At 58.7% G+C, this 17,264-nt stretch overlaps 1 protein-coding gene across 5 annotated transcripts in view; it reads left to right on the plus strand.

The window, feature by feature from the left end:
* The first annotated feature begins 3,259 nt into the window (after positions 1 to 3,259).
* The window catches only part of ZNF316 (zinc finger protein 316), a 19,380-nt gene continuing 5,375 nt past the window's right edge, over positions 3,260 to 17,264 (plus strand). The window contains exons 1-8 of one of the 5 annotated variants that reach the window (XM_024250011.3): positions 3,276 to 3,396; positions 3,795 to 3,958; positions 4,989 to 5,088; positions 7,729 to 7,866; positions 8,285 to 8,667; positions 8,867 to 8,976; positions 9,725 to 9,851; positions 10,386 to 10,499. In XM_024250011.3, the coding sequence (XP_024105779.2) occupies positions 8,313 to 8,667; positions 8,867 to 8,976; positions 9,725 to 9,851; positions 10,386 to 10,499 (706 nt within the window). In that variant the 5' untranslated portion in view covers positions 3,276 to 3,396; positions 3,795 to 3,958; positions 4,989 to 5,088; positions 7,729 to 7,866; positions 8,285 to 8,312. Of the gene's footprint in view, positions 3,397 to 3,552; positions 3,959 to 4,988; positions 5,089 to 7,728; positions 7,867 to 8,284; positions 8,668 to 8,866; positions 8,977 to 9,724; positions 9,852 to 10,385; positions 10,500 to 17,264 lie in introns of those variants that run through there. The other 4 variants (XM_054560138.2, XM_054560137.2, XM_063725906.1 and 1 more) reach the window with 4 other exon arrangements.

The raw sequence follows: 17,264 nt of genomic DNA on the forward strand, positions 1-17,264 counted from the left end.
CTTCCTCTCCTCTCCATCTCCTAAGCCCCTCAGCAGTGCTGTTGGAGCAAGAAACAAAAAACACTGGTAGGGCCCGGCGAGGTGGCTCACGCCTTTTCCTTTCCTAAAAAGGAAAGGGAAGGGAAGAAAAGGAAAGGAAGAAAGGAAGGAAGGGAAAGAAAGAAGGAAAGAAAGGAAAGGAAAAGGAAAAGGAAAATTATCTGTGGACGAGGGAGAGGAAGAAATTGAGTCTTGGATTAGGTATCAGGTGAGGACAGGCCAAGAAGAGATCTGAGGAGATGCTGGGGTGATTCGGGGTCCCTGCCTGACAGGGTGGAGGGATCTAAGGCCGGGATGGAGCTGCTGACTCTATTATACACCCTCCTCTTCTGGGGTCCCTTGCTGTCCACATTACAGGTGGTTTTGGGCAACGGGCAGCACTGGGAAGTGACAGGGTGCAGGAGGGCAGGGTTGGGGTACTCTCTCCTCGCTACACTGTCCCTCCATAATCACAGTGCCCACAGTGTCCCCATCTTTATATCTCCACCTCCCTCCAGGCTTGACAACATCCTGCCCTTTCCTGCTCCTGCAGGGCGAAGGGTGGCAAAGGCCTGGTGCCTTCACATTCCAGCTGCTTCCCTTTACCTGGTGTATTAGTCCGTTTTCATGCTGCTGTAAAGAACTGCCCAAGACTGGGAAACTTATAAAGGAAAGAGGTTTAACTCACAGTGGCTCACACCTGTAATCCCAGCACTTTGGGAGGCCAAGGTGGGCAGATCACAAAGTCAGGAGTTTGAGACCAGCCTGACCAACATGGTGAAACCTCATCTCAACTAAAAATATAAAAATTAGCCAGGCGTGGTAGTGCACACCTGTAATCCCAGCTACTTGGGAGGCTGAGGCAGGAGAATCACTTGAACCTGGGAGGTGGACGTTGCAGCGAGCAGAGATTGTGCCACTGCACTCCAGCCTGGGCAACAGAGCGCGAGACTCCATCTCAAAAACAAAACAAAACAAACCACCACCACCAACAACCACCACCACCAACCATCACCACCACCACCAAAAACTGACTCACAGTTCCGCATGACTGGGGAGGCCTCAGGAAACTTACAATCATGGTGGAAGGGGAAGCAAACACTTCCTTCTTCACACGGTGGCAGGAAGGAGAAGTGTGGAGCAAAGGGGAAAAGCCCTTACAAAACCATCAGATCTCATGAGAACTCACCAACATGAGAACAGCATGAGGCGAACTGCCCCCATGATTTAATTACCTCCCACCAGGTCCCTTCCACAACATGTGGGGATCATGAGAACTACAATTCAAGACGACATTTCAGTGGGGACACAGCCAAACCACATCACCTGGCGACACTGCTTTTGGTCAACTGTTAATTGTCCTATGGTCAGAGCCCTTCCTGGGAACTGCCTGGGGGCAACTGCACCTTCCTACTGAACCTGACGGATCAGCTAGGGTGGGGAAGGGTCCAATCTAGTGATCAGGGGTTCTAAAAGATACCCACAGGAGAGTCAGGCAGTGTCATTCAGATGTGGGCCTGGAGGAAGGGGACAGGGAGTCGTGGGCACTGAGGACCATGGCCGCGCTCAGTCCCACCCACAGAAGCTGGTTACTTCTCAGGCCCTACTGGCTGGTGCCCTGCAAACCAGGGGCCTTGTGTTGCCAGAACTTCTGATTTTTCAAATTTTATTTATTATTAGAGACGGGGTTTCAATCTGTTGCCCAGGCTGGAGTGGAGTGGTGCAATCATAGCTCACTGCAGCCTCGACCTCCTGGGCTCAAGCAATCCTCCCACCTTGTTTTCCCAAAGTGCTGGGATTACAGGTGTGACCCGCCTCAGACCCCCAGAGTGCTTAATTTATAGGTGTGAGAGCCCGCATTAGAACCTGATTTTTCAATTTTATTTTTTAAACAAGAATGGGACTCCTTATTTTAAAATGTTATTATATTAACTTTAAGACATTTTAAAACACCAAGAGCCAAGCGACATCACTGTGAGGGTCTGATTCAAGGGGTTGGGGCTGCACCCCTCTGTGGGACTAAGGTTTGAGTCCTCCTCTATCTTATTATTATTATTATTATTTTGAGACAGAGTCTCACCTTGTCGCCCAGGCTGGAGTGCAGTGGTGTGATCTCGGCTCACTGCAACCTCTGTCTCAGTGGCTTCAAACGATTCTCCTGCCTCAGCTTCCCAAGCAGCTGGGACTACAGGGGTGTGCTACCACGGCCGGCTAATTTTTGTATTTTTAGTAGAGATGGGGTTTCACCCACCATGTTAGCCAGGCTAGTCTCGAACTCCTGACCTCGTGATCCACCCGCCAAGGCCTCCCAAAGTGCTAGGATTACAGACACCGCGCCTGGCCGAGTCCTCCTCTATCTCTTGCCCAGTCAGGCCTGCGGTCCCCACAGAAAAGCACCAAGAACACTGGTGCAGGCGGGCTGGGAGCTGGGGAAGGGGCCTGGGCCACACCATTCCAGGCAGAAGACAGACCCTGGACTCCACCAATGCCAGAGCTCATCCTGACACCCCAGCTGCACCTCTTGGGAGCAGGTGCAGACAGGCTTGTGGGTGGGGGTCTGGGGGTGGCCGCTGAGCGCACCGACCCCTCCCTGGGTTCCTGGGGTCGCCTGTCACTTCTGCCCCCACACTGGCCATTCCCTCTGCCTGGACATCGCTTCCCTGCCCGTGACCCCATGTCCCTCCAAGTGCGGGCTCCACAACCCCAGTCTCCTCCTGCACTCAACTGCCACAGTCCACCCATAAGACGTTCACCCCGCCCGTCCCTCCTCCCTCCCCATCCACAAGACGTTCACCCCGCGCGGGCCCGGGGATGTGGTGGAGGCGTGGACACCTGGCCCCCTCCCCACCACAGGGGTGGCCTCCTCCCTCCACCGTCCTGGGGTCCCGGGCAGGCCCCGTGGACCGGCGGAGGGGGCCCAGCGCGGGGCCTGGTCCTCAGCGGGAGCCCCGATGAACGAGGCCGGGCTGGGGTTCGGGGAAGGCGGTGGTCGCAGCGGCGGGACCTCGGGGTCACCTCCGAGACCTGACCGGGGTGTCCAGCAGCGAGGCGAGTTTGTGGGCGCCCCACGAGTGTCGAGGGCGCTCCCGTCCCCTGCCCGCACGCCCCGTCCTCGCCACGGCCCGAGACCCAGGTGGGCAAAGCCCCGCAACCCGCGCTTCCCCGCTCCGCGCCGCTGCCCCCGCGTGACCGGAAGTTCCTCCCCCCGCGGGCGCGGGCGGGGCGGGGCCGGCCGGCGGTACTTCCGGTGCCCACGCGCCGCCGTCGCGCAGCTCCCGGGCCGTCACTTTGTGTAGCGCGGGGCCCGCCGCCGGCCTGCCGGCCCGCAGGCCCCGGCCCCGGTGTCCGGCCCGCGGCTCGGCCAGCCCGGCCCGCGCGGTGAGTGGGTCTCGCGGGGCCGGTGGGCGGCGGCGCGGGCGGCAGGTGCGGGCGGGCCGGTTTTGCGCTCGGGGGCGGCGGCGGCAGCGGGGCCGGGCTGGCACTCGACGCCCGGCGCGGGGAGGCCGCGGGGAGGCGGCGGGGCCGGGGACTGCGGGGTCGAAGCGGAACGCGGGTCGGGCCTTCCGCGGCAGCGCCCCCGCCTCCCGGACCCCCTTCCGGGCCTGCGCGTTGCCGACCCCCGGGGCCGGTCCAGGCAGGAGGTGGAGGGGGCAGGTCCGGGAGGCCACGCGTGACACCTCGGGGTGCCCGCCCACGCCTTCTCGGCCGCAGCGGCAGGGGCTGGGCCGCGGCCGCCCCCAGGACACACCCATCCAGGAGGGGCTGTCATCGTCTAGGTCTCTGCAGGAGGAGGAGGCTCCGGACGCCCCCTGGGGGGCGGGAGGCGCTCGGCCCGTCGCCCCAGGAGCCCGCTTTGTGACCTTGGGGGCCTTATCTGGGCTTTCCCTCATCTGCAGAAGGAGCCCCGGAGGGCTGCTCGGCTGTCTTCTGCTGCCGGCAGGTGGGTAGGGACACCCATCCCTGGGATTGGATGGGGTCTGGGCTGTCCCGCGTGGCAGCAGAGGTAGGAAAGGGGCTGGGCTTTGGTCGAGGACCCGATGGGCAAGAGGAAGTGCAGGTACCAGGAGGATCAGGCCCCCAGCTCTGCTTGTGTGGGGAGACCTTGGTGCTTGGTTTGGTTCAACAAGTGTGAGCAGGTCTGGGGAGCCGGGTGGGGTGGTGAGGGGGCTACCCTGGGGAACCTGAGATGGCCCCCGTGGAAATAATCTGCACCAGGAGCAAACCCAGGAAAGTAGGGGGATCCAGAATCCGAGGACAGACAGTGAGGACTGTGGTGGTCGGGGAAGGAAGTCCTCCAGGACGGCATGAAGACCTGAAGGGCTCTGAGGGCAGCGGGGGCCACCCAGAGGGAATGAAGGGACTAGACACAAGCACACCCCCACATCTCCCACTCTCTGAGTTGGGTTTCCTTGGCTTTGGAGCTTTTGTGAGGAGTTTCTATCAACTTTCAAGTTTGCCTCTTTTTCCTGTCCTTGTGTCGCTCCCTTCTCCTCTTGGAAGATACCTTGTCACCTTCCATTCTAAATGTTGGCTGCAGCACGGTATCCTAAAGTGCAGGGCCCTAGTAGAAATGAGGGTTTAGGGCCGCGTGAGGTGGCTTACGCCTGTAATCCCAGCACTTTGGGATGCCGAGGCGGGTGGATCACCTGAGGTCGGGAGTTTGAGAAATGAGGATTTGGGATGATGTTGGTGAAGCCCCCTGTGGCCTCTGGTTTGGGATTGACACTGATGAGGCCCCTGTGGCCTCTCACCCAGAGTTGGATGCCGAGGGAGAAGTGAGCAGTGTTTACAGTGGACTGGCAGGCTGGCAAGAAGAGGGAAGGAGTGCAGGCCTGGGGGAGGCAGAGATAACCCAGGGCGAGTTGCTGGAATCTAAACTCTGCCCGGACTGCTGAGGTCTGTTTTTCAAACCATTCTGTTCTGAATCTTGGGTTGGGGACGATGTCTGGCTGTGCTTCTGACTTCTGTAGGAGCTGGTCCTCCACCTTCTCTGGTCATCTGTGGGTGGACTTCTTGGGAGAAAGAACTCAGTGTCCTCTTTGGAGGCAGAGACTCTCCACTGCTTCTGGGGTGAGTTCCAATTCGAAGGGTCCCCCCAACCCCCCACCCCCAGCAGTGGTCAGCCTGTTCTGGAACAGGACAGTAGGGCCAAAATGCTGACTTGTAAAAATCCTGTGTCCATCACATTGGCTGGCGACTTTAGACATTCTTTTAGTAAGTATTTGAATGCTTCTTAAGTGCTGGTGTGAGGGGTATTCAGACATGAGCAAAGGGAGCTTCTGCTGCCCAGGAGCTGGCCGTACTCAGGGAGAGAGATGATAAGACAGTCTCATAAGTGTATTTTTAAGATGTGGTGAGTGCTGCGAGGGAAGAATTACGGGGAACTGTGTCACCCACTGGGGCCCAGGGGGCTGCCTCAGAAGACCACCCAGGAAAAGGGGAAGAGAGTTCTGGGGATGGGGAATAGCACACACACGGCCTGAGATGAGATGAACATGCAGCCACTTTATTCCAAAGCTGTGAAGTGTTCTTCTGTTGTGTCCTCATATATGGCGGCCTGGCTCTGGGAGTTTAAAGTTGCTGCTTCAGGTGGTGGCCAGGCAGGAGACAGCTCTACTGAGCTTGGCATGGCACCTAGGCCCAGCCTGAATCTGCAGCCTGAGGCTTGAAAGAGAAAAGCCCTCCTCTGGACCTCAAGCGGGTGGCGGTTGGGAAACCGTTGCTGAGTGTACCCAGTGCCCTGAGTGCTGGGCAGGGCCGCGTCCTCCTGGATGTGGCTAGCAGAACACGCAGCACATGGATTTCGACACTTTGGGTATCTTCACACGCCAAAGAGCTGTGGACACTGAGAAGGCTGGCTTCTGGGAGAGACTGGAGGTTGGGGTGATGCTCCCAGGCATAGTTCTGTGACTTGAGTCTTTGGGGGTCAGTGATTCTGAAACTAGAAAGGGGGCTGGAGCCAGTCAGGGGGCATGTGTGACCTTCGGGACAGAGGTGGCTTCTGGATGCCTGTGTGTCCCAGCCCTTGACTTGGGTGGGCCTGTGTGAATGCTCAGAGCTTCCTGGCTATTAAAGTGTGGATTTTAAAGCAACTGCTCAAAGCAGTTCAGGAAATGAGTACGCGCCACTGCTATGGTTTGGGTGTTTGTCCAGGTGTCAGGCTGTTCTCACATTGCTGTAAAGAAATACCTGAGACTGGGTCATTTATAAAGAAGAGGTGAGATTGGCGCATGGTTCTGCAGGCTGTACAGGAAGCATGGTGCTGGCATCTGCCTGGCTTCTAGGGGGCCTCAGGAAGCCTTTAATCATGGTGGACGGTGAGGGGGAGTAGGTATGTCACATCGTGAAAACAGGAACAAGCAAGAGAGAGTGAGTGGGGAGGTGCCACACACTTTTAAAGACAACCAGATGTCCTGTGAACTCATTACTCACTGTCTCCAAGGGGATGGCCCAAGATTCAGGAGGGACCCACCCCCATGATCCAGTCACCTCCCATCAGGTCCTGCCTCCAGCATTGGAGATTACGGTTCAGCGTGAGATCTGGGCGGGGACAAACATCCAGGCTCCATCAGTCCCCTTCCAGTCTCACGCGGAAATGTGATTTCCAGTGCTGGAGGTGGGCCTGGTGGGAGAGGATTGGCTCATGGAGGCGGATCCCTCATGAATGGTCTGGCACCGTCCCCTTGGTGATAACGGAGTTCTCAGTTCACAAGAGATCTGGTGGTTTTAAAAGAGTGGGGTTTCCTCCCTCTCTTTTGCTGCCCCTTTGCCTCCCTCCATGAGTGGAAGCTTCCTGAGGCCCTTCTCAGAAACAGATGCCGGCGCCATGTTGGTGCAGCCTCTTGAACTGTGAGTGAATGAAACCTTTTTTCTTTACCACTTACTCAGCCTCAGGTATTCCTTCACAGCAATGCAGAAATGGCCTAACACAGCTGCCTAATTGATAGAGAAGTGATGGGTTACGGAGGGAGAGCTAATCACGGAGCAGCTTTCTCCTGTGTCTGTAAGAACACCAGGTGTGGTGGTCTGGACTGTTCTCGTGAAGGCCACTCAGTCTTGTTTTAGGAGTTCTATGGCAGACACTGTCCACTGCTGGAGCTGGATGAGCTAGGGTGGGCCCAGTGCTCTGTGTGGCCAAGTGGCCTGACATTCCAGGATGCTTCTGGGGCTCATGGCCTCACCCCCTGGATTGTGGGCTTGGCTCGCTTTGGAAATGGCCCTGTTCAGGCCAGAGACACTGATGGTGTGTGTCCTGGATGATGGGCCCGGTCTCAGGTTTATATCCAGAAAGGAGCCACAGAAATGGACTCATCAACGCTGTGATTCTGCCGTGCCCTTGGGACCCCACAGGGGCTGGTGAAGGACACGTAGTGGGGAGGGGCGAGGGGTCCCAGGGCCAACAGCTCCCATCCTGCTGTGTCCATGGCCCTGGACCCTGTGTCAGTGTGGCTGCCTCTCCCCTGAGCTTCTGGGCTGAGCTGTCACTGATGTCAGTGAGAGAGTAGGACCCTGTAGCCTCTGGGGCTTTGGTAAGTCAGCCCTTAAGAGTCTCTGATCCCCAAACTTGAAATGTCACAGGCATTTCCTATCCTCCTGATGGTCTGGCGATGAGCCGTGCGTCCACCGTGCACTGCACTTTTCACAGAGCGAGGGCTGAGGGCACATGAGGGTGAGGCTGGCTCACAGCCCCCACTCTCCCATGTCCTGCAGGAAGGAGCCTGACCTGCTGGCTTCCTGGCACCTGTCTCTCCTCCTAGCCCCGTCGTGCCTTGCAAGTGCCTGCATCCTGTCTGTGCTGAGACCTCTTGGCGTTCCCTGCTGGCCTGGTTCATGTGTGTTGAGGACCAGGTAAGCATCTCTTTGTCCTGTGTATCAGGTGGGCTTTTCCTTCTGGCTAAACATGGGCCACCCTCGGGCTGTGTGATGCTTCCTTGTGGATAAAGACTAGGAGAAATGGCTGATTTACTCCAGGAAAGAGCAGCAGTTCACACCAGGCACATAGTTCTTGGTGAAAAGGAGCTGAGACCGGCATCCCAGGGGTCACGCAGAGGGGCTCTTGGGGCAGCCTTCCTGGGTACAGAATGTCTTGGTGGTGCAGGGTAAGATTGTGGGAAGGCCTGGTCCTCCCTCATCTCTGTTGCCTTCAACTACATAACAGGAGGAGTAAATCCTGCTCCCCGCGCCCCCACCAGGCTGCGGGAGACCCTGTGAGGGACCGTGTGGTGTGCCGAGAGCAGCCCGTCACTGGCGTCCATCTGCATTTCAGGCCACGCGGAGGCTCGCTCCCAGGGAGGATGGCGGCGCTCCACACGACTCCCGACTCCCCAGCTGCCCAGCTGGAGCGGGCAGAGGACGGGTCAGAGTGCGACCCTGACCAGGAGGAAGAGGAGGAGGAGGAGGAAAAGGGGGAAGAGGGTCAGGAGGTGGAAGAAGAGGAGGAGGAGATAGTGGTGGCAGAGGAGGAGGAGGGTGTGGCAGAGGTAGTGGAGGATGCGCAGGTGGAGGAGGTGGCCGAGGTGGAGGTGGAGGCGGACGTGGAGGAGGAGGATGTGAAGGAGGTGCTGGCAGAGGAGCAGTGTCCGGCGTTGGGGACCCAGGAGCGACTTAGCCGTGGTGGTGATGCCAAGTCCGCAGTTCTTCAGGAAAAGGGTAAGAAAAGCAGCCAGCCTTGGGGAGGAGATGAAGGGGGCTGAGGTGGGCCAGGCCAGGGACCTGGTCAAGCCAGGAGGGCTCTTGGGCTGACATGGTGGAGCTGAAGCCTGGCTTTGCAATGAGGGTGTTGCCAGGGCTCCTGGCCCTGCAGGCTGGGGGCTCAGGGCAGCTGGCCCTAAGAGATCTCTCCCCACAGGCCTGCAGGCCTCCCGGGCTCCAGCCACTCCTAGGGATGAGGACCTGGAGGAGGAGGAAGAGGAGGAGGAGGATGAGGACGAGGATGATTTGCTGATGGCTGGGTCTCAGGTGAGCTGCCCTCTCTGTTTGGGGCTTGGGTAACCCGGGCAGGGTTTCCCCCGGGGCCTCGGCACCTGCTGTTTGGAGGCGTCTGTTGGCAGCGGCCACGGCACTAGAGTCCCCAGACCAGGCCCAGGCCCTGAGCTGGGAGGGGCCGCAGGAAGCGGCTGGGTGTCCAGCCCCAGGCCCGGGGGTGTGGTCCTGCTCTCCTGGGTGTTGGGTTGTCCTGATTGCTTTGGCTGCCACCCACTCAACGGCACTGTGCACAGCGACTTCAGAGGCCTGGCTCTCCCCCAAGGCTGGCCGCTCCCCTCACCTGGAGTGCCTGTCACATGTCCAGTGTCGGGTTCCTGCTGCCCAGTCAGGTCAGGCACCAGTGCCCATGCTCGGTTTAGTTGCTGCTGCTTGTCCACTCGGGAGTGGGCCCTCCATGGCTGACATGGCCATTGCACTGGCTTGAGCCAGACTGCATGAAGAGGGGGACTGGGGGCGGGGCTCCTTGTTTCCTGGCCTCTGCTTGAGCCACAGCTCTGCCCTGCGAGCTGGATGGTTCAGCGTCTTTGAGCTTGAGTCCCCGTTCTCTGGCTGGGATCTGGTCTTTGCTTTCCAGGGCTGTGGCAAGGCCTGAAAGCCCTCAGTGCCATCTGGGCATCTGTGTCCCCTGACACCCATGCTGGAGGGCCTCAGTGGCCTCAGTCTTCCGTGGCCCTTTGTAAAGGGCTCCCTCAGCCCCTCACCTGAGGCTCTGTTTCCCCAGGGGCTAGTGACGTTTGAAGATGTGGCTGTGTACTTCTCCCTGGAGGAGTGGGAAAGGCTGGAAGCAGACCAGCGGGGCCTCTACCAGGAAGTCATGCAGGAGAACTATGGGATTCTCGTGTCCTTGGGTAAGGACGGGACTTTTGTCCCCAAGAGGCAGCCTGGTGTGATGGCTGCCAGGGGCTTAGCTGTCTGACAGAGGGGCTTTTCAAATCTCAAGGTCTTTCCAAAGGTGGATGCTGGGCCCAGCCCACCTCCCAGGGAAGCCCTAGGACCCCATGGCCTCTGGGTAGGGCGGGGGATGTCACTGGCCAGGCAGCACCCTGAGCCAGGTGACACATCTGTGGAGGCAGTCTGGCTCTGGTGTCTGCTGCATGGCCCCTGAAGCCTCCGGGGGTGAGGAGGAAGGAGAGGGAGGAGGAGGGTTGTGGGCATCTTGCAGGTGAAGGTGTTGGGGGGGCTTGGTGGGAGGAGAGCAGGGGAGGACAGGGAAAGGTTCAGAGGGAAGGGACCGCCTGGACCCTCCAGAGCAGGGAGATGTGGGGAGGGCTGGTGCTGTGAAGATGGAGGTGGAGGGGCACTGAGCGGTGGTGCAGCACGGGCTGTAGGGCAGCGGAGGGCCCACGGGAGCCGCCTGCAGCCGTCGTCTGTTCTCCCGGCAGGATACCCAATTCCCAAGCCCGATCTGATCTTCCGGCTAGAACAAGGGGAAGAACCTTGGGTCCCAGATAGCCCCCGACCTGAGGAAGGAGACATCGTCACTGGCGTCTACACAGGTGAGCGCGGCTGGAATTTCGTGGTTTGTGCCGACAGCTTCTCGGAGCTGTTGTCAAACTTTGGCCTTCACTGCACTCTCTGCAGACCTGGTACCTGGTGCCTCTGACTGCGCCTCTGCCTTTGCTGCCTGGCTCCTGGTGGTTCAAGTTCCAGAGAGGTCCGAGGGCTGTAAGGTCCTTAGAGAACCTAGAGGCTCCTCCTAGGAACCTTTAAAAATGATTCCCTGCCCCGCATTGGAGCCTGTGAATTTCTTTGCATGTGAGGGGCCAGCTGTCAGGTGGTTGGCTGAGCCAGGGCAGGCCCAGGAGCCCAGCACGCCATCGCGGAGGCCTTTCTGATGGCACAGCACTAGCCGGTCCTCCTGCTTCTCCGCCCACTTGGCCATGTCTGGGAAAAGGCTCCCCCCAGTCTCCCTTGCTCTCCCTGGAGCACCGTGGGCAGGACTCTGACCAGGGTGGGCAGTTTGGGGCATTCTGGAGAGGAGGTTTTGAAGTGATGGGTGCAGAAGACGTTCAGGGTGGTGAATTTCCCTGGAAGCCTCAGGCCCAGCTCTGGTTCTGCTCCTTCAACTCTAAGGCCCCCTTTATTCATCTGAAGAAATTGAACTCAACTCAGGTTCCCACTGGGGGATGCCACATTGTCAGTTGCGTGGAGATCCTTAGTGGTGTCTGAGGGGCTCCTAGCGTCAGAGAGCTCTGCAGAGGCCCCTGCCCCACAGGTGTCTGGTTTGGGGCTAGGCGATGCCAGTTAGGAGGGGCAATGGGTAGATTTGGAGCACCTCATAGATGTGTTTTCAAATGAAAATAAAAGCTGGGTGTGGTGGCTCATGCCTATAATCCCAGCACTTTGGGAGGCTGAGGTAGACAGATCACTCGAGGTAAGGAGTTCAAGACCAGCCTGACCAACATGGCAAAACCCCGTCTCTACTAAAAATACAAAAATTAGCTGGGTGTGGTGGCGTGTGCCTGTAGTCCCAGCTACTTGTGAGGCTGAGGCAGGAGAATTGCTTGAACCCTGGAGGTGGAGGTTGCAGTGGGCCAAGATTGCGCCACTGTATTGCAGCCTGGGCGACAGACTGAGACGCCGTCTCAAAAAAAAAAAAAAAAAAAAAGAAAACATGAGATCTCATGAGAACTCCCTCACTATCACGAGAACAGCATGGGGGAAACGGCCCCCATGATCTGATCACCTCCCACCAGGTCCCTCCCCTGACACGACACGTGGAGATTATAATTGGAGATAAGGTTTGGGTGGGGACACAGAGCTGAACTATCATTGAGGCTTGCCAGTCCCTCCTCTGTGTCATTGTAGGAGGCCCTTCCTGCCGCCATTCTCCAGATACTCGGGGACTCTCTTGGAATATTCTCCAGGCTTCAGTCAGGAGGGCTCTGGTTGGCAAGAAAGATCACTGCTGCCCCCAGGATGAGTCTGGGATGTGAGTGACGCTCTCAGGAAGAGAAGGGGACACAGGCCTGTGGGGCCCATCCCTCAGTGTGTGGTCTACTTGTGCTCCTGTTCTCTGTGCCTCTTGGAGCGTTAGCGGTAGAGCCTTGTGCAGGCTTGAGCCTGAGTGGTTCCCTTTCAGTCCAGGCGACAGTACTCTTGTGGCCTGTGCACCTGGCTGGGGTTTGAGAGCTACCTGAGGGGCTGGCTGGGCCAGTGCCTCCTGCATCCCCTGCGGATGGTCGTCGTGTTGGGGCTGGCAGGCCTGGGATACCCCCCGGCCCTGAGTGAGTGTGTAAAGTCAGCCTCTGAAATGTGATCCATAGCCTGTGTACTGAGTGGCTACCCTCCCCTGATGCTCCCCGCCTCCCCCAGTGCTCCCTGCCTCCCCTGCATTCATTTCTGGTCGGCTGAGCTGGTTGAGATCGCTGGGGCAGGACAGAGGCTGACTGTGCCCAGGCTGACAGAGTTTGTTTCTAGACTGGAGTCTTGCAAGAGCCAAGTATGTCCCTCTCTTGGGCTCCTTGATGAGTTGGGCCACACATGACATCTGGGCTCTGGCACTGCCCTCATCAGGACCCACCCCTCCTGAGGGCTGCTGAAGCCCTCACCTGCCCTTCAGCCATGCTCCAGCCCCTCCCCTGCCCTGCCTTTCTCCTTACCTGGCTTAGATCCCCACCCTGGTTGAACCCTGTTTTCTGCCGGCTCTGGTCTGCACTAGAGCAAGAATGTGCCTGGAGAAAATTGTGGCTGTGGGTGCCTGCAGGCCTCACGTGGCTGCCAGTGGCCTTGGCCTGGCGGGCCAGCCCTGTACTTGTGGGGCTGCCTTTCCACCCTCCGAGATGGACCCCCTCAGCCACCGCAGACTGGCCCTTCTGAGGTCACCTGCCCCACTGAGGGGCAGGCCCGGTGCCTGTCCTCAGAGGAGGCCCATCCTTACAGACCTGGCAGCCTGGCCAAGGCCAAGCAGCTGGTTCAGATGCCAGTGCAGAAGCTGTGCCCGAGAGCCCTGCCTCCCCCAAGCACCAATGTGTGGGGCCAGTGCCACCCTCATCCCCCTGACAGTTTGCAGAAGGGAGCGCTGCTAATGCCTATGAACTTGGGCGTGTCACCCTTGTCCACCTCCTCCCTTTGCGACTGTCCCCCGTGAGGGAAGATCTCCCTAAGGCCATCTGGAGTTTGTGTCTGGATGGAGAAAGCTGCACTGGCCGGGTGAGGGGAGGGAGCAGGTGTTGGCTTCACTCGGAACTGACTTCCACAGCCTGCACTCCAGGCCAGGCCCCAGCGGATAGGTTGTCAGAGGGAGAGAAGCGGCGCTGTTCAGTCAGCCCACTCCGTGGTCTCGCTGTGGGGCCCAGGTCAGGTTGGGCCTGGAGAGCAGGTTCCAGACTCCGAGATGGGCAGAGGTTGCCCAGGGGTGGGAGTTGTAGATGGTGGCGGCCTGGTGCCATGGGTGATGTGTGTGGGCTACACTGAGCAGCATCCCTCGGTGATGTGAGATGTGTGTGGGGTCCCATGGCAGGTTGGGACCGTGTCTTCGGGGTCAGGCATGTGGCTGTGGGGCCACTGTCTTCCCCACAGCCACTGTGATTAGTGTCCTACATAGGACACCCACCCTGTGCCCAGGGCAGGGCACTTACCAGACGTGTTCCAGGGGCTGTGCTGCTGGGGACACTGGTTGGCCCCTGGGATTACCACTGCCTCCCACACAGTTAAACCAGGGCCTGGGGACAGAAGCTGGAGAGCCTGCAGTTGTGTTGGTGGGATTCTGGGTAAATGCCCAGCTTTGGTGATGCCGATGACCACCCTCCCAGGTGTAGGGACCTTTGTGCATCCAGGGCCTCCCTGAGGGCCTTAGCATTGCACCAGCCACTGGTGAGCAGGAGGGCACTAGTGTGGGCTGGAGGGTGCCCCGCCTCTCCTGTCCAGTCCAGGAGGCAGCCTGCCCCCCGGGCACAGGGCTGGCCAGGGGCCTGTCTAGGATTAGGGACCGTGGCCCAGCCTCAAGAGGAAAGGCCTTGGTGGGGATCTGTGGCCACCAGGGCCTGATGGCAGGAAAGGAGCATCGCCTGACACTTGGGGGTCAACTTGAGTGATGAGCAACAGAAAGCGTGGGATGGACAGCAGGGGGCCTCGGCATCTGCAGGGACCTGTGGTGGCAGCAGCGCCACCTGACCCCGGGAGCAGTGGAGGTGCTTCTGCAGCCGCATCACAGGTGTTTATGGATGTGCATTTCATCCTTGCAACAGTCCCACCAAGTGGATTGCAGGTGCTGTTATCCACCCATTTTACAGATGGGGAAACAGATTTAAGGCCTTGCCCGAGGTCCCATGGCCAGTGCGTCATAGGAGTGGAATTCACACGCGGTAGAGCCGGGCCCCCAGCTGCCTTGTGAGGTGAAGCCAAGGGATTCACACGTGGTGGAGCCGGGCCCCCAGCTGCCTTGTGAGGTGAAGCCGAGGGAGAGATGGTGTAGATCCCGGCCGCGCCCCTGCCGTCCTGGTGGAACTGAGCAGATGTGGGGCTTCAGCCTGCAGGAGGGTTGCTGTGGGCACAGTGGAGTAGTGAGCCCTTGAGGAACACCTCAACATTAAGGTTCAAAGGGGAAGCCTCTAAAGACGCCACTCATGCTAGGGAGCAGTTGTGCCTGGTGCTGGCGCCTGTGGAGGGAGGTGGGGGAGATCGTTCCTGTGACAGCCCCAGCCCCAGCCCTGAGGCCTTTGATTCATTCCCTTGACACCCAACCTGCTGGGGTGGTCTCCCTCTCCATCAGCTCCTATCACCTGCTGCTGGATAGGGGGGGTCTTAGTGTTCCCAGTTCAGGATACCAGCTGTGAAGGTTCTTGTGGCCACACTCTGGAAGCTTCTCCCTCCCTAGACAGCTGACTGAGCCTCTGATTGGCCTCTGCTTTTTATCACTGAGCCCTTATGGTCCCTCAGGATCTTCCGGAAGCCTAGCTGCATGTTGCTAGGTCAGAGTCTTTAGGCCTAAATGTGAGGTGCAGGGGAGAGGGACCGTCCGCCCCAGGGTCTCCTCTCCTCCACTGTCCCCTGGGTTCTGGAGGAAGCAGGTGGGTTGGGTACCCTGGGCTGCTGTTGCATGGTTCCTGCCCCAGTGCCCTCCAGCTGTTGAGAAACATGCACCAGCCCCTCCTAGTCAGCCTCCCATCGCCCCGGCTTGGGTCTCATGAGTTGAGCTGTGATGAGGCCTCACTTAGATCTGGAAAAGGGCTTTGGATCTGAGAGCCAGCAAACGCCCTCGGGGCCTTGTCCCTGGAGCCCTGTTGGCTGAACACCCTCACTCAAGGATGTTCCCATCCACTTCGACAGAGCCTGGCCTGGGGCAGGCTGGTCTCCCTCTGGGACCCTTCCCAGGGGCCCTGCTACTTCCTGGGAGCTCCCCTTAGAGTGCAGCCAGCTCAGACTTCCCAGGGACTTGGATGCCCTTCCCCTCCTGCACGCGGTGTCAGTGGTGGCCTGTCACTGTGCCATATGCTGGAGTGTGGCCCACCCTTGTCCCAAGTGTTGGACAAGTGGCCATGCCAGCTCCAGAGCTGGTGGGGGGTGCCCTCTCTACAGAACCCACTGGGATGGGGGCTCCCTGCCTACCTCCCCAAGTGAGAGGATTCCCTGCTGCGCTCAGGATCAAGGGAGAGGTGATGGGAGGAGCCTCCCAGCTCTGGGCAGCTGAGACTTCTGTGGGCAACGCCGCACTTGGCCTGGGAGTCCAGTTCTTTGAGGCTTATTATCCAGTAAATGCTTGCTGAGTCTTCGCTGTTTCCTGAGGTACCGATGCACCCCGCTACAAAATCATAGTTGTTCCTAGGCTTGAACCTTCCCCGTTTGGAGGGTTCTCTAAACCCAAGACCTGCCATCAGAGCCTGAGGGTCAGATCCTTTCCAGCTCTCTGCCAGCCTCCCTACCCTGTAGGGTTGGGGCGTAGGGCTGGGGTGCAGCAGCCTTCCCGGACCTGGGGAGTGTTGCTGCCAGTCGGGGAAGGGTGGCCACTGATGGGGACGGGGCTTTTCTTTGCTGCTCTCTGCACGGAGTGGCTGTGGGTGGCAGTTCGAGGTAGACTCAACTTGGTGACAAGAAACCTTTTTATTTCAAGCTTACGTTTACTATGATAGTAAACCGAGAAAGTATCATGAAATGTGAAAGATGAAGTACCCCGTTTTCTGACCCTTTTCTATGATGCCTGTTTTTTCACAGTGAAGCCAGGCCTGTGTGAGTCTGTGTTTTCCTGCAGCTCTAGGTCCTCATATGGAATGCATGTGGGACGAGGCAATGCCAAGGCCATGCAGCCTGGCGGGGGCCAGCGTGCGACATGAGGGGCCACCCGAGGCCTACTGGGACCTCCTGGGCTCCGACTTTCCCCCTAGGGCAGCACTCAGTGGTCCAGGCTTATCCAGCTAGGTGACGGCTGAAATGGGCCAGTGCCTTGGCAGGGGACCCAGGTGGGGTGAGGAGGAGATTCCCACACCAGCTGTGGGAGCTGGAACCTTCCAGATGCTGAGACTGTGGAGTGGATACCAGGCAGGGTCCATGAAGGTGTCCTGGAGTATCCGGGGCTACAGGCCAGGTGTCATCCCTGTGTTCCCTGTGACTTAGTGCCTGCTCCATAGACACCAGTTCCCTCCTGGGTGTGTCACGGTGTCTTAGGTATATGAGCCATCAACAGGAGCCCCACCGAGCCAGCTCCATCTACATGTTGTTCGCTGCCTGCACAGGCGCCTCGGAGGGCCGAAGGGAGAGGGCAGGGGTGCAGCTTGGTGGGAGAGGGGCAGAATGGGGGAAGCTGAGCAAAGCTTAGGGCTGACAGGCCGGGCGTGGTGGCTCACACCTGTAATCCCAGCACTTTGGAAGGCCGAGGCAGGTGGATCACCTGAAGTCAGGAGTTCAAGACCAGCTTGGTCAACATGGTGAAACCCGTTTCTATTAAAAATACAAAAAAGGTGGCCAGGCGCAGTGACTCACGCCTGTAATCCCAGCACTTTGGGAGGCCGAGGCGGGTAGATCACAAAGTCAGGAGTTCGAGACCAGCCTGGCCAATATGATGAAACCCTGTCTCTACCAAAAATATAAAAATTAGCTGGGCGTGGTGGTGGGCGCCTGTAGTCCTAGCTACTCGGGAAGCTGAGGCAGGAGAATCACTTAAACCTGGGAGGTGGAGGTTGCAGTGAGCCTAAACCACGCAACTGCACTCCAGCCTGGGCAACAGAGCAAGACTCTGTCACAAAAAAACAAAATGGCCAGGCATGGTGGCTCACCCCTGTAATCCCAGCACTTTGGGAGGCCAAGGCGGGCGGATCACCTGAGGT

This window comes from Pongo abelii, chromosome 6 (genome assembly GCF_028885655.2).
Source record: "Pongo abelii isolate AG06213 chromosome 6, NHGRI_mPonAbe1-v2.0_pri, whole genome shotgun sequence".
NCBI classification, from domain to species: Eukaryota; Metazoa; Chordata; class Mammalia; order Primates; family Hominidae; genus Pongo; species Pongo abelii.